Below are 14,171 nucleotides of genomic sequence, written 5' to 3'. Positions count from 1 at the left end.
TATTATTATGTGTAGACATTTGTAGGATGGCATATATATATTTTTAACTTGTTGCTCATTGAATAGGATTTTTATTTATTTATTTATTTGTTTTCTCCGCCCCATTTTATGATTTACGGAAAGATGTACACTGGCGGGTTAGGAACGATTAATCAAAGCTGCGCTTGTATTAGGGGGAAGGAAAACGGCGGCGGAACAGCGCTGGGTACATTTCCGCCAATAACAATCTGCTAGCTTGCAGCGCCTGGAAGTGTATTGTTTCTGCTTACCATTACTAGTGTGTAAAATAGTAGGACAGCAATCGTCTGCAAGTGGCCTAATAAGAAGACGTTTAAATTAGTATCACATCAATGCCAGAATGGGTAAATGTCTACATCGCCTTTCATAAACGTGAATCAGCGAATAAATGATTTAGGCTAGTGTTAGCTAGCAGGCTAATGCGGTGGCTTGTTACTCTAATAGGTCTTGTGATGTTAGCTTGCTAACGAATCTGAGTTTGTGGTGATTAACATGTCCTGAGACTGATAAGGCTCATCGCTTGGCAGCCGAATAACTACTTTATCTGCTAAAAGTTGACACAAAGGAGTACAAGCCTCCGATTTTCAGACGGTTCGGGTTATTTTCTGACCGGAAAACTAGTTTTTCGGCAGGTGAGTTCACTGATCAACAGGCAAACCTTAAAGTTTGTGTGTGTGTGTGAACCATCAGGAAACACTTTAAATGATAACACCCATGTTGGCGTACCGGTTTTTCCTGTAGTAGTAAGTCAGAAATGGATACAGACCGAACGTGAATGTGACAGCTGTCATACAGCTTTCTAGTAACAATGAACTTTACTAACTGTGATCTATATAAAATGCTGTGATATTTACAGATCTTTGTTAAGTAGATCACAGTTTGGTCTTGCCATGGGTCTAAATGATCCTATAAAGAAATCAGTCATGTAAACAAAAATAAAATGAATCATATATTCCCTTTAAGGAGTGGATCTAACTAACTTCAGTCTATTTATAACAAAAAATTATGTTGACCCATATCCTGACAGACTATCTTCCCTAATAGAAATGCTGCGAGTTTGTGATTAAATCCTGAATGATAACACTGCTACATCCCTGACACGTTGGGAATATCCTATTTCAGTTTACATTTGCGACACAAACAGAAAACAAAGGTCTTTCCCCGCTGCTAAACATCACTGCGTTTCTCTTATTCTTACAGATCAGTGCACAGTGCAGTTTAGAAAGATGAATATGTTCTCAGTGGCGCACAAGACGGTCTTCGTGGTGGACCACTGTCCCTACATGGCAGAGTCCAGTCGTCAGCAGGTGGAGTGTGACGTGCTGACAAAGAGCCGAGCTCAAGGGGTTATTCCCTTGGCCCCTGTGTCCAAGTCCCTGTGGACCTGTGCTGTGGAGTGCTCCATGGAGTACTGCCGGATCCTCTACGATGTTTATCCAAAGGACAAACTGGTTAGCTTATTGTTTTGTTTTTATGAAGACATGGTTGGAAAGGTTTAATCAGTTTTGTCACTATGCACCAGGTATGTTGTTAATGTTCCACCACCTCTTTATTTTACAGATTAATTACATTGTGAGTGATTCAGAGTTCCACATATTGAATAGCTGGAGACGGGAAGATCAGAGCACTCATGAGGTAATCCACTGCCCATTAAAAGTAAAAACTGCATTAGCTGATTGTCTATGAACAGCTGCATCGTGCTGCATTTCCAGTCAACAGCAGCAACAGAGCAGTAATATGATTAAATCATTTCTCTCTCCCCCGTTGCAGCTCATGTCAGCTCTGGCAGCCGTCGGCCCGCCAAATCCGCGAGAGGACCCGGAGTGCTGCAGCATCTTGCACGGGCTCGTCGCCGCCGTGGAGTCACTATGCAAGATCACGGAGCTGCAGCACGAGCGGCGCACTGCGCTGATGGACACAGCCGAGAGAGTTGCCAACAGAGGCCGTATTATCTGCCTGACCAATGCTAAAAGGTCACTATCAAAAACATGCCAGAAAATCAACTGTGTTTGTATAGAGGATCAACAATATTAGAAACACTTCCCATCACATAAACACGCTTAAAAATTACAGTGGAATTTAATCAGTACCTCTTTAACATCTCACCAATGTATCATATTGCTACTGAAAACTCGTACAATGTTGGTTAAGCTAATTTAAGACAGTCATTTCATCCTTATCACTGCCCGAGTGGTAAATATTCCAGTTCAGCATCTGGAGTTAATGGGATGATTATTTGATTATTTTTTAATTATGCGTGATCATTTAGTGCATAATTGCCTTAAGGGGAAATGCTCACATTTGACAAATGTTTCCGTGTATTGTCATTACCGCTGTGTTTATGCCTTCATCTTTTTTTTCATACAGTGATACTCATGTACGCATGCTGGAAGACTGCATCCAGGAAACCATTTTAGAACAAAACAAGCTGGCAGCAGGCTCAGACAGGTCAGTAGAAGATGGCATGCAAGGAAAAGTGACATGAACGATACGCGTGTATATGTAGCATGTCATAGTGTTTTATCCAGCAAGTATGACTCATGAAAAGACAATAAATAACACGTTTTTTCGTGGGGTTTTAGGCTGATGGCCATCCAGCAGTGTGAGCTGGTCCTAGTTCACATCTACCCACAGGGCGAGGACACGCTGGTGTCCGACCGACCCAAGAAAGAGGTGGGCGAGAATCTCAGTGATATAAAAATCTGCCTTAAAAGAAAGTGAACGCGTGACATTTAAAGCCGAATTTACATCTATCCGCTTCTTCTTGTTTCAGATTTCCCCTCTGCTCACCAGTGAGGTTCACAGCGTTCGAGCTGGGAGACACTTGGCCACCAAGCTCAACATTTTGGTCCAGCAGCACTTTGACTTGGCCTCTACCACCATAACAAACATCCCCATGAAGGTAAAAAGCCTCTCTTTCCTGCCTTGTGTCTGGTCTTGCGCATCCCTCACCAAAATGTTAACTTACATAAAAGTGTTTTTTCCTGCTATGAGTATAAAATATGTTGGCGCGCTATATATGTTTTTTCTTATTTGATCGATTGCTTACTTTTGTTGTTTTTCTCATTTCCTCCTTCACTCTTTTTCTTTTTGCTTGCTTAATTGTTCAGTGTGAGCCTTCCCTCCTCTGTAATAACCCATTAAACTCTCACTCTTTCGTTGATCTCACCTGCATGTTGATATGACTGTGAACCTGCTGCTGGTTTCATGCTGTATTTTCTGTTTTGCTAGCCCACATTAAATGTTTGCGAACAGGTTAGTACTCTGATCACACACACATCAAACTGAGGAAGGGGGCAGAGTTCACACCATGTAGTGTGTATATTTTGAGCCCCACAGTCTTACAGTGTTATTTTGATGTGACAGCTGCTCTACAGATTTGCGGATGAGGCTCAAGTGAAGGACAGGCAACTCTGGTCTGGATTGCAGAGATTGATGTAAAAGATTAAAAATGCTTAACCTAATATGATATGATAACAGCATAATGAGACTATATTTACACTAAAAAAAAAGGGCATAATATGAATCTTGCATTTAAATGTTTTAGATGTTGTCAAAACATCTGTGACCAACGTTGCCTCTTCTGAGTATTAAACGGTGGCTATGTTTGCATGGACAATATTTCTGACTGAAATCATTCTGATTAGAGTGTTTACATGGACACTAATTAAAATGAGCTGATAAAATCATAGACTGTATATAAATATGGACGACGCGGCTCTACTTCCTTCTCGAGTTTGGAGCTCGAGTCTGCGCAGTACGGTCCAAGAAATATTGCATTGTACACTGTACTTATTTATTTACTTTTTCCTACTCTAGGAACTGCTTCATGGAGCAGTTGTCATGGCAACTGTCTGTCGTCATAATGCCGCATCCTGTTTCTATAGCATCAAATGACTAACTAAAACAAAACCTATCAGAACAATTGACACTTGAACATGCATCAGCATTATATTAACTACCTAAATTGACAGAAACCATCCTTAAAAAAAATATATATATATATTATTTAACGTGTACTTTCCTGTTTTATTCTTGCCATCCACTAACATGGAGGAGGCGGAGCTTATGACCTATACTGCAGCCAGCCACCGGGGGGAGCTCTACTTGCTTCTATTTTGAGGCGCTGTCATGGCGACAATCTTTTATATACAGTCTATGGATAAGAGGCATGTCCCGAAACATCAAACGAAATATAAGTTTTTGCCCGCTCTGGACCATTGAATCGCCTAGAAATGTAACCAAAGAAGAAGAACTTAGCTTTTTATTGACTAAACTGATTTAATTCGTCAGCGAGAGAACAAGATGGACCAACATTTTCCGCTGTGTTTTGCTACCACTCTTGTCTCTGTCTGTGTCTCTTCCACAAACTGGAACATATGAGGCAAACATGCACAGAAAAAATGTATTTATGCCACCCAGAGAAAAAAAACGATTGTATCGAGCACTTACAAGGCTATTAGGTGCTAATATCTTCTTACTGAGCGGATTATTAAAGGTTTACACCCCCCCCCCCCCATGTTCTGATTGAGGTGGTTACATGAGGGATTTTGTTCTTATTAGTGGAAGACTAGTGTCCATGTAAACGTAGCCACTGTCAGTGTCTGTTAGGTGTGTATACCTGAAAGGTTGTCCAAACTTCCCCCCTCGTCTCTGTCCCCATTTGATTCCTTTTCTTTCCATGACGACGCCTTCCATTTAGTGTCTCAGTGTGGTCCATTGTGCCGTCTCAGTAACTATTTTCGACCATCCCTTAAATCCCTTAAAGTTTGTCAGGCTTAAATATATAGACTAAAGCTGTTTTAACATTGTCAAACAACTGTAGGTTCTAGTCAGAGCTATGTATTTTGTTAATCAGATTTAAACTCTGATTTAAAGAGGAGAAAACATTGTGAGCAAGTCACTGTTTTCCTTTTACTTTTTCCATGATCATTTACCCTTTGGAACATGAAATCAGCAGTGTTGACGTGTGTTTGTGCCCGTGTGTTAGTGCTAGTTTGCACATTTTAAGAGCCGACATGACGCTGACCCGTGTGTGTTATTGTCTCTGTGGGGGGGGCGGACAGGAAGAGCAGCACGCCAACACATCGGCCAATTACGACGTCGAGCTCCTGCATCACAGAGACGCTCACCTGGAGTTCTTTAAAAGCGGTGGGTAAAAATACAATTAACTAAGAGCCGCACAACACGACGAACTCAAATGAAACGTCGTTGCTGGGAAGCTGATCTCCAGTTTCTTTCACACCTCTGATGATTTATTGTTTGCTTAATATCTAATTTTTTTATGAAGGAAAATTAACTATATATGTGTGGTGTTTGTGTTGTGCAGGAGACTTGCACATGGCGGGCACCAGCACTCGAGAAAATGGCCTCAAAGAGACGGTTACGCTGAAATGGTGCACGCCACGAACAAACAGCATAGGTGGGCACAGTTTCCAATTTCTACATCTTTACTAAGACCTATCAGAGGCAGCAAACAGTGTTACCCTGTTAGGGAAAAAAAACATTTGTACACAGCAGTAAAGGAAAGTTATTTATATAATCTGCAGGAATTAACGTGATGTATTTGTCCCCCCCTCTCCTCAGAGCTGCATTACTGCACAGGAGCCTATCGCATCTCCCCCACAGACGTTAACAGTCGGCCCTCGTCGTGTTTGACAAACTTTCTCCTTAATGGTAATCTACTTTTTTACATCTATATTTGTTTTTCTAATTTAGTCTGATCATTAAAGCTGTGCTCTTCCTGAAATCCTAAGATTTACCTGAAGGAAGGAGTTGGCCAATGCTCCTTAACTTTTTTCCTGCTCTTGATCTTCACGCTAATTGTTGCAGTTGCTAACTCATCTCCCCTCTTATTTGATTGACCACAGGTCGATCGGTGCTGCTGGAGCAGCCGAGGAAGTCGGGATCCAAGGTCATCAGCCACATGCTCAGCAGCCACGGAGGCGAGATCTTCCTGCACGTGCTCAACAGCAACCGCTCCACCTTAGAGGACCCGCCGTCCATCAGCGAAGGCTGCGGCGGCAGAGTGACAGACTACCGAATTACTGTACGTTCAGCTCGACCCCGCGCTGCGTCGAAACACGAAGCACAAATATCCTCAGTTGAACTTTGTTTGTTTTTCCGTCAGGATTTTGGTGAGTTTATGAGGGAGAACCGGCTGACTCCGGTGGCAGAGTCTTCCCACGATCCCTCTGGGAAGCTACCAGTTGAGAGGGCCAAGGCTCAGCTGGAACGTCACACCCGATACTGGCCGATGATCATCTCCCAGACCACCATCTTCAACATGCAGGCAGTGAGCAGCCTTATTAGATCTCTATCTTGTTGTTCCTAGATGTTGTTCCTAGATATTCCTGTCTGCACACATCCTTCCCCTTTGACACATTTTTGCATAAGTGTGTGTTCCTGTTTTCCTCCACTAGGTGGTTCCTTTGGCTAACTTAATAGTGAAAGAGACTCTGACTGATGAGGATGTTCTGACCTGCCAGAAGACCGTCTACAACCTCGTTGAAATGGAGAGGAAGAATGACCCACTTCCCATTTCCACAGTGGGGTCCAGAGGCAAAGGCCCCAAGAGGTATTTATTTACATTTGAGTGCATTTAGAAACATCCTCTATCCTGCGCTTATAAGCATAAAGGAAAAATCTGCCACACAATTAAACGGAAGTTGTTGTTATCTGCAGGGACGAACAGTACCGGACAATGTGGAACGAGCTGGAAACATTAGTGAAGACTCACATCGGAGCCACAGAAAGACACCAGCGAGTTCTGGACTGCATTATCGCCTGCCGCAGCAAACCAGAGGAGGAGGACAGGAAGAAGAGGGGGAGGAAGAGAGAGGAGAGGGAAGACAGGATGGAGAAGAATGGCAACAAGGAAATTGAGGACAAAAGCTGGCAAGACTCTGAAAGGTCAGTAGAGTCTGTATACCTGTGGTCTGCTTACAGCTGGATAATTATTGGTTTTCCGCCAAAATGTACTGACGAAAACACGTTTCCTTGCTGCTGCACTTTCCCAAAGACTAAAGGGTTTGCTGGATAAAGAGGAGCAGGAGTCGGAGGTGATCAAGGATTCCCCCGACTCGCCAGAGCCACTCAACAAGAAGCCTCGTCTCTCCACGGAGGAGGTTCAGCCTCCAGAGAGAGCGAAAGGTACGAGCAGTCGAAATCTTACGTCGGTTCAGATGTAGATAGTAGAGCAAGCTTCGTGCTCACTCGCCGATTTGTTTTCCTTACTTTGAAATATTGTCTGTACTGGTCTCAATTTTGTGCATGAAAGATTTTCTTTTTAAGCATTTTTACTGAAAAGTTGTCATATAAAAAAAGATCATTTATTTATTTAGCTGTATTCTAGCAGTATTTAACAATAACACGTTTCACTGTCTTGAGAACATATTTAATACTTTAGTAAATCAGATTAACTTTTTAGAAACAAACTGCGTTCATTCATACTTTGTCTTTCCTTGCAGGCCCTGTCTCACTCCTCACCATGTGGACCAACCGAATCACCGCAGCCAACTCCAGGAAGCACCAAGAGTTTGTTGGAAGAGCGAGCTCCGTGAACAACAAGTTCGAGTTGTACCAGCACCTCAAAGATGACAATGGGTGTGTTACGGAAAATCAGTCATCGCTTTTAGGGTGTCGCAATCATCGTGTTGAGTGACAGTACCCTAGGGCTTAGACCTGCATGCTTGCATTGTCTTTGCACTGTGACAGGGTCATGACTAATACCGTTCTCCCCCTTCACAGGATGGATGTTCATGAAAACGGGAAGGCCTCCAGATGATGTCTCCACAGATCTACTGGTTCACCTTTTCCAAGGATGAGATTATGGACCGCAGTGTTTTTCAGACTCCTGAAAATGTGGACATCAGACGAAATAGACAGTGAACTCTAACAAGGAATTTCTAATGTTTTTTTTTTACCCGTGTTTTTGTAGATATGCTGTTCACATATTGTGTAACACAATAAAGCTGCCAGTAGAGACCATTGCTGTTGGCTTTAGCACAAATGATCCTGAATGTGGAATTTTGTCTGAAGACTTGCTCCAGAGGAAAGCTGTCCACACTTGAAATGGAAAATGAAGCTAGTTATTTAGCTAGTTATTTATTTAAAAAGTCATACTGCGGAGTACGAGGCTGTAGTATCTTGTCAAGAGTTTTCCTTTCTTGCTCGCAATCAGACGGGAGTTTGTCCTCAGGTGAAAGGTCGAACCACGGGCTCAGTGGAGGTGGAGGTAGCTCAGGGTGGAGCAGTGGAGGCCTCCTTGGTCTTATGGCCGATAAGTCTCCACTTTGAACCGTGACAATACTGCTCGCAGGCCAAATGGCAACTGTTCTCGACCTCCTGTGACCACCCCAGAAGTAGAGGACTGCCGAGACGAGGAGGACGATAAGGATAAGAAGACAGACTATAAGGAGAGCTATCAGCGTGTCAGCCATCCTTTGATGGGGGTCCACCTGTTTTGAGGTGGCGTTTAGAGCCGGAGATGCAGAGACACAGTTGTCAGAGGTGGGACTGAGGGAAGTATTGGTGCCTAAACCTGGGTTCAAGGTAGAGTGGACAGCAGGGGTTGAACTAGCAACTGTAGAAGTGCTGGGAAAGCAGTCAGAACTGAATTTCACAGATCCAACTCTTGAGATAGGAAACTCTGGAAGCATTGCTTCTCTGAATGCAGGGTTGACTGATCCATCCGTAGAGCTCATTGCCAACCACATTCTCCGTATTTGATCAGTGTGGCAGAGTGTTGTCCTGATTTGAGAAGCTTCACACAGGCTGTAGTTGTACCAAGACACCACAGTGGAGCCAGGAGTCATGGAAACAACAGTAAGATGGTGGCTGCTGGAGCTGTTGAAGAAGCTGGCTAGTTTACTCAGCAGTAACTCCACCCTGCGGCGGTGGCGTAGCATAGAGTGGAGGCTGCGCTGAGCTGTCAGGGTGAAAACGTGGCAGGGAGCGACGGGGCTGCGGGTCAGATCTAGGGTTAGAGGCAACCGGGCGGTCAAACCGTGCCTGTCCCGAGCCACCAGGAGGAGATCCTGAGGAGCAAACTGCAGGTCCACCTCCAGAGGAACACCGTGAAGCTCCAAATTGTCAAGAGCCAACCAGGTACCCAGACTGACAGGGGGTCCATCAGTCAGCTGCATCTCCAGGGACAGAGCAGCAGCCTCGCCGTCCTCTGGATCTACGAATGTTCTGGATGGGATCAAGTAGTGGAAGGGGAAACCAACAGTGGCCATCAGAGCTGGGATAGACTGTGCCACTTTAGGTGGGAGATTCAGAGAACCTGGAAAATAAAACAATTACTTTCATAGACATTTTGAATAAATATAAACTTATTTTAAATTTGATACACAGTAGATTCAGAAATTATATTAAAGGTGCTGCCACGCCTGTATCTTGAAGACATGTTCAGCTGCAACTGAGACTTCCAATGCCTTGCTCAGGGGCATAGATGCGCGGTACTCACTCGAGATAGAAGCTGAAGGGTGCGAAAGCTGGACTGAGCTCAGCCTTTGATACAAGGAAAAGCCTGAAGTTAGCAATGATGTTGACCATGAGGTTGACATGCTCAGAAACTGCTGAGTAGGAAGCTCCTCTGTGATTGGTTTCCGGCTGTTTCCATTGTAGTTAAATGAGCTCAGGGTTGATGACGGGTGTGTTATTGTAGAGAGGACGTCACCTTCCGAGATGTTTATTTGTTGACGAGATGTTTTTGAAGCCTCGCTAGCAGACATCTCCTCCGCTGACCCTAACAGTGCAGATGCAAACTCATTAGACTCCGTAAGTTCCTCTGAAACATCTCCCGAGGGCCGTATTGAAAGATATTCAGTCAAAGTTCTTTTGATTGCTGAAGGACACCCACTTACATCCTGTGCTACTGATTCGTCACGTAATGGGAACGAAGGGTCTAGATCCAAGGATGTTGTGTGAAGTTCCTGAGTTACAGTTTTTAGAACTGGTGGAATTATATCCAGAAGTGTTTTACTTAAAAAAGAGCTTGTCGTCACCGTATTGACTAAAGATACGTGGGAGAACATCTCAGTTTTCTCAAGGAGCAGAGTCTGAATTAGTTCCTCTGATGACATGACTTGTACGGTCCCACCGCTTGGTTTGAAAGATAGCGTTGGGACTGAAATAATTTCAGGAGGGTTTGATGAAGAAAGGCTCGATGACAGATGTGTTGGTAGCAGTGTTACATTTCCTAAGCTTAATGTCTGCTCATTTTTGTCAAAACTGTCTTCAAGATTCTGCTGCAAAAATTCTCCAGTATCAGAAAGTGAAGATATGGAGAACGTTTGCAGCACAGGAATCACAGACATAAATACTGCATCCGTCCCCAGCTGTCCACTAAAAAGCTCAGAGGGTAAAGCGGGTGTGAACATCTCTGATGCCTCCAGGCTGTATAACAAGGGTGCAGAGAGCGAAGACTCCAGCTCAGGTTGTCCAGACGCCGCCAGCTGACCCATTAACGCGGTCAGTGACACATCCTGAGTCGGATTTAGGATTGTGTGAGGGTACGGTGACACATCTGGAAACGGCTGAGTGGCTGGTATATTGTTTGATGATGGCAGTGACTGTGCTGTCGTTAATGTGGAGCTCGGCGGTCGCTCGTCGGCGTCTTTTGAGAGTGGATGAGAAACAGATGGGAGGTTGTGGTGTGCTGGTTGGGCTGTGCTGTGGTCTCTAATAAACTCGCGGTCGTAGACAGTGTGATCTAAGAGAGGGAGAATGCAACGCAAGTCGTTTGGTACACCAACAACAACAAGTGGTCATAGTTCTACACCTCCTAGTTTAAGGTTTGTATCATCGGTTTTTATAGTAACATTGCTTCTGAAAGCAGTTTGGATCATACTCATCAGTATAATTTCTAGATAGCTGTTTGCAGAACCAACCAAAACACAAAATGACATCAAAACGGGCTTAACAAGAAAACCTCTAGTGACCATTGTCTTATTAAAGTTGCCCAAGAGGCCAAAAATTCACTTAATGCCTGTTAATATTCATTGGACCCATTCCTATCTCTAACGCAGTCATTTATTTTCCATGTGGTCAAACTTTCCTTTGCTCTATTAGCCCATATGTTCCTCCATTCATTCATTCATCCGTTGAACTCCATTCATTCTGTGGGCAGCCATTCAAACAAGGTCAACTCATTACAACATATGATCTGAATGACTAAACACCCAGAACAATCACATGCAGTCATATAGAAGTCAACGACACCAGACTTGCCCCGTGAGGTGGCCGTCGATTGACTCTCTGAGTCAGTGCGGTTGGCTGTATAGGACTCAGTCCAGAGGGGGGTTTCCCTCCGGTGAGGTCTCGGGGTCAGACAAGTGGCGAGCCATTCTCCTTCGTTGGTCTCGCGTGTCAGCGCGGAAGAGGCCAGGGTCAGCGACAGAGAAGGGTTAATACTGTGCGGTCTGCATGATGGTGGCAATGTTGAGAGAAGATTCAAAGTTCTAGATCCTGCCTCAGATGTGAAGTTGGGAAACCCGCCAACTTCTGTCCTTAGGAGGCAGTGTTGCATTAAACTCACATTCTGGAGCAACAGCAATAGCTTGAGGTAAAGGTCCGGGCTTTTAGGTGACACGATGCTCTTTTGGTTAAATTGGCCTGGAAGGTCGCCCATGTCCTGTTTCTACCTTGGAAGGTGATCAATCATAAAGAGCCCAGGTGTTTTTCTGAGACAAAAGATGGATACTTTTTAATTCCAGGGTAGATGGAAATTTTCTGAAATCCTTCTTTATCGCTGTGATAAAAAAAGTGGCATTGCTCCGAAAGAAGAACCCCCACCCCAAAGATTCCAGCAGACTACATGTACAGTGACGCACCGCCAACTAGCAGTGTATGTTTACAGCTGGACGGAACCTGATCCTCAACCCGATCATTAGCAGCGCTCACACTCTGGTGATCCAGTTACAAGTCAGTTGTGGTTACTAAGATACGTGAAATGCTACCAGGCCCTAACAATGACTTTTGTGACTTAAGATGGCTGATCTCCGTTCAGTCTCTTGGTGCATCAAATCAGAAGGCCGTGAGTATTTTTTTTTTGTTCATGTCTTTGAGTGAGGTGTTCTCCGATATGACATCATGTTTGTAACACAATAACCGACTGTCTCAGTTTAAACATGACCAAGAGTCATGCTACCTGCCCTGCTTGCATGCTCACATGGACATTGCTAACATGGTGATGGTTAGCTTGTTATGCATGAACTAAACTGAAAGTAGTCTCACGGTTACGTCTTTAGTTTTGATAGGTCTTGTAAGTGTTGGACACATTTGATCGTGGTACTAAAAACAAAGAGGAAAGAAGAACCAGCTTTGTGATTGTCTGAGAAGAAGCTGATATGAACAGCAAAACACATTACATGGAACTGGTTCGTAGAGATGTGGAGGAAAGCGTGAAACGGACCATAGAGCAATTTGAGAAGCAATAACGAAAGAAGAAAACGTTAAGATATTTTTAAATTGGCATCTACAACATTTGTCCACGCTTGTGGACGCGCGTGTATTTCATTATGCTGGCACGGACCAAAACATGAAAGTTCACATGCTTAGAATTAGCCAGTATGTTATCCCTTTTTATATTGATCATGAAGTAGAAAAACAAACGGCTTTTTATGATAGACTCTACAGTGGTGCTTAAATGTGTTTGCAACCCCCATAAATTTCTTCTTTTCTGCATAAAAACAGCAGATCTTCACACAAATCCTGAACGTAGAGAGAGACTAATCAAACGAATGAATCAAACATTGTGTATTTGCTTTTATTCTGTAAAAATGAGCCAATATTACATATCAGTGAGTGGCAAAAGTTAATTTCAAGGACAAATTAGAGCCCAATTGTTCAGAGGCGTTTTGAGTCAATGTAATGACACTCAAGTGTTGGTCAGTGCTCTGTTTTATTAGAGGGATCAAATAAATTGCGCTAAAAAGAGCAAACATCTGTTGAAGACAGAGGAAACATTAAAGGGTTGTTAAAAGCATTGTGATTACTACAGTATATAGGGACTTTGAACATGTGTACCTAATTTTATGACAATCCTTTTTATTGTGGTGTTTCAGTCTGGACCAAAGTGACTTATTGGGGACCCCCAGAACCTATGAACACTTACTGCACACACATGATCTGGCTTTCAGTTTTTTAGCTGTACGTAAAGAGAAGTCCAATGGTCACACGTGATACAAAAGTTCACATACGTTTAGTCATGACAAGCGTACAATGTATGTGTTTACAGTGAACTGAGGCCCTCCCTCGCTTAAGAATACACGACATATTGTATAGTGAATACTTTTAAGAAGCTGAACACCCCTGTTTAAACGGTAAGCTTAAAACAAACAAAAAAAGACAACCTAAGTCTAAGAGGGCCCACCCTTCTTCAGGTCTCAGTCTGTTTGGATAAGTCTGTCCACCTGGCTTATCTTTGTGTGGGAATATTTTTTCAATATAAGGTATTTACGTTGCAAAAAAATTAAAATTAAAATAAAAATAAAAAATTGCCCAGACAAATGAAGAACACAAACATAGGTGTCAGAAAGAAGATGAGTCCCTTTAGCGTTGCTACCAGGCTCTTGACAGCCTAGTAGACAAGATTCCTCAATGTCATTACATTTTGGAGAATACCTGTTTTTCTCAACATCACTGTTGTGCCGTAATTTCTACGGTTGAGGATCTCTGTGGCCTGTAGCTCTTGCAGCACCACGCAATTGGAAAAAATCTGTAAAACCCTTCAAGAACAGCTAAGATTCATCTTCAGGTTGAAGAAATTAGATTCTGAACACAGTCACAAGACAAGTTATTAAACTGTGTGAATGCACATGTAGTTAGGTAGGTAATCTCACACAGTTTGTACTCCGATCAGGCATAACATTATGACCACCTTCCTAATATTGTGTAGGTCTCCCTTGTGCCTCCAAAACAGTTGTGACTCATCAGAGAATAAACATGGGCCTTCTGAGGGTGTCCTGTGGTGTCTGGCAACAGATTGTTGTTAGTGGGGGCCTTTGGGTCCTATGGGTTGAGAGGAGGGGCCTCTGTGGATCATCCCACAAATATTTGATCAGTTTGGGATCTCGTGAATTTAGAGGCCAGGTCAACACCTTGAGTTGTTCCTAAACTGTTTTTGTGTGTGTGCCTGTGTCAGGCTG

At 43.4% G+C, this 14,171-nt stretch overlaps 1 protein-coding gene across 1 annotated transcript; it reads left to right on the top strand.

Annotated features, from left to right (window-relative positions):
* The first annotated feature begins 222 nt into the window (after window positions 1–222).
* ints13 (integrator complex subunit 13) lies at window positions 223–8,032 on the top strand. The gene is made up of 17 exons (XM_084573617.1): window positions 223–362; window positions 1,219–1,469; window positions 1,579–1,653; window positions 1,789–1,991; window positions 2,386–2,466; window positions 2,601–2,691; window positions 2,792–2,920; window positions 5,085–5,169; window positions 5,348–5,440; window positions 5,605–5,694; window positions 5,889–6,067; window positions 6,149–6,313; window positions 6,441–6,595; window positions 6,703–6,930; window positions 7,040–7,170; window positions 7,488–7,623; window positions 7,768–8,032. Exons 1-17 carry the CDS (start codon window positions 359–361, stop codon window positions 7,802–7,804), a joined length of 2,133 nt encoding a protein of 710 aa, XP_084429743.1. The 5' UTR covers window positions 223–358; the 3' UTR covers window positions 7,805–8,032.
* The last annotated feature ends 6,139 nt before the right edge of the window (window positions 8,033–14,171 follow it).

Source organism: Chelon labrosus, assembly GCF_963514085.1.
Source record: "Chelon labrosus genome assembly, chromosome: 23".
Classification (NCBI taxonomy): Eukaryota; Metazoa; Chordata; class Actinopteri; order Mugiliformes; family Mugilidae; genus Chelon; species Chelon labrosus.
Note: the sequence above shows the minus strand (reverse complement) of the source record. Positions and strands in the feature narration are given on the sequence as shown.

Excerpts from the sequence above, each read along its gene's own strand:
- ints13 (XM_084573617.1), top strand. Across the intron at positions 5,441-5,604 it reads GCCACGAACAAACAGCATAG|AGCTGCATTACTGCACAGGA; the intron begins GTGGGCACAGTT and ends CCCTCTCCTCAG. Across the intron at positions 6,931-7,039 it reads AGCTGGCAAGACTCTGAAAG|ACTAAAGGGTTTGCTGGATA; the intron begins GTCAGTAGAGTC and ends ACTTTCCCAAAG.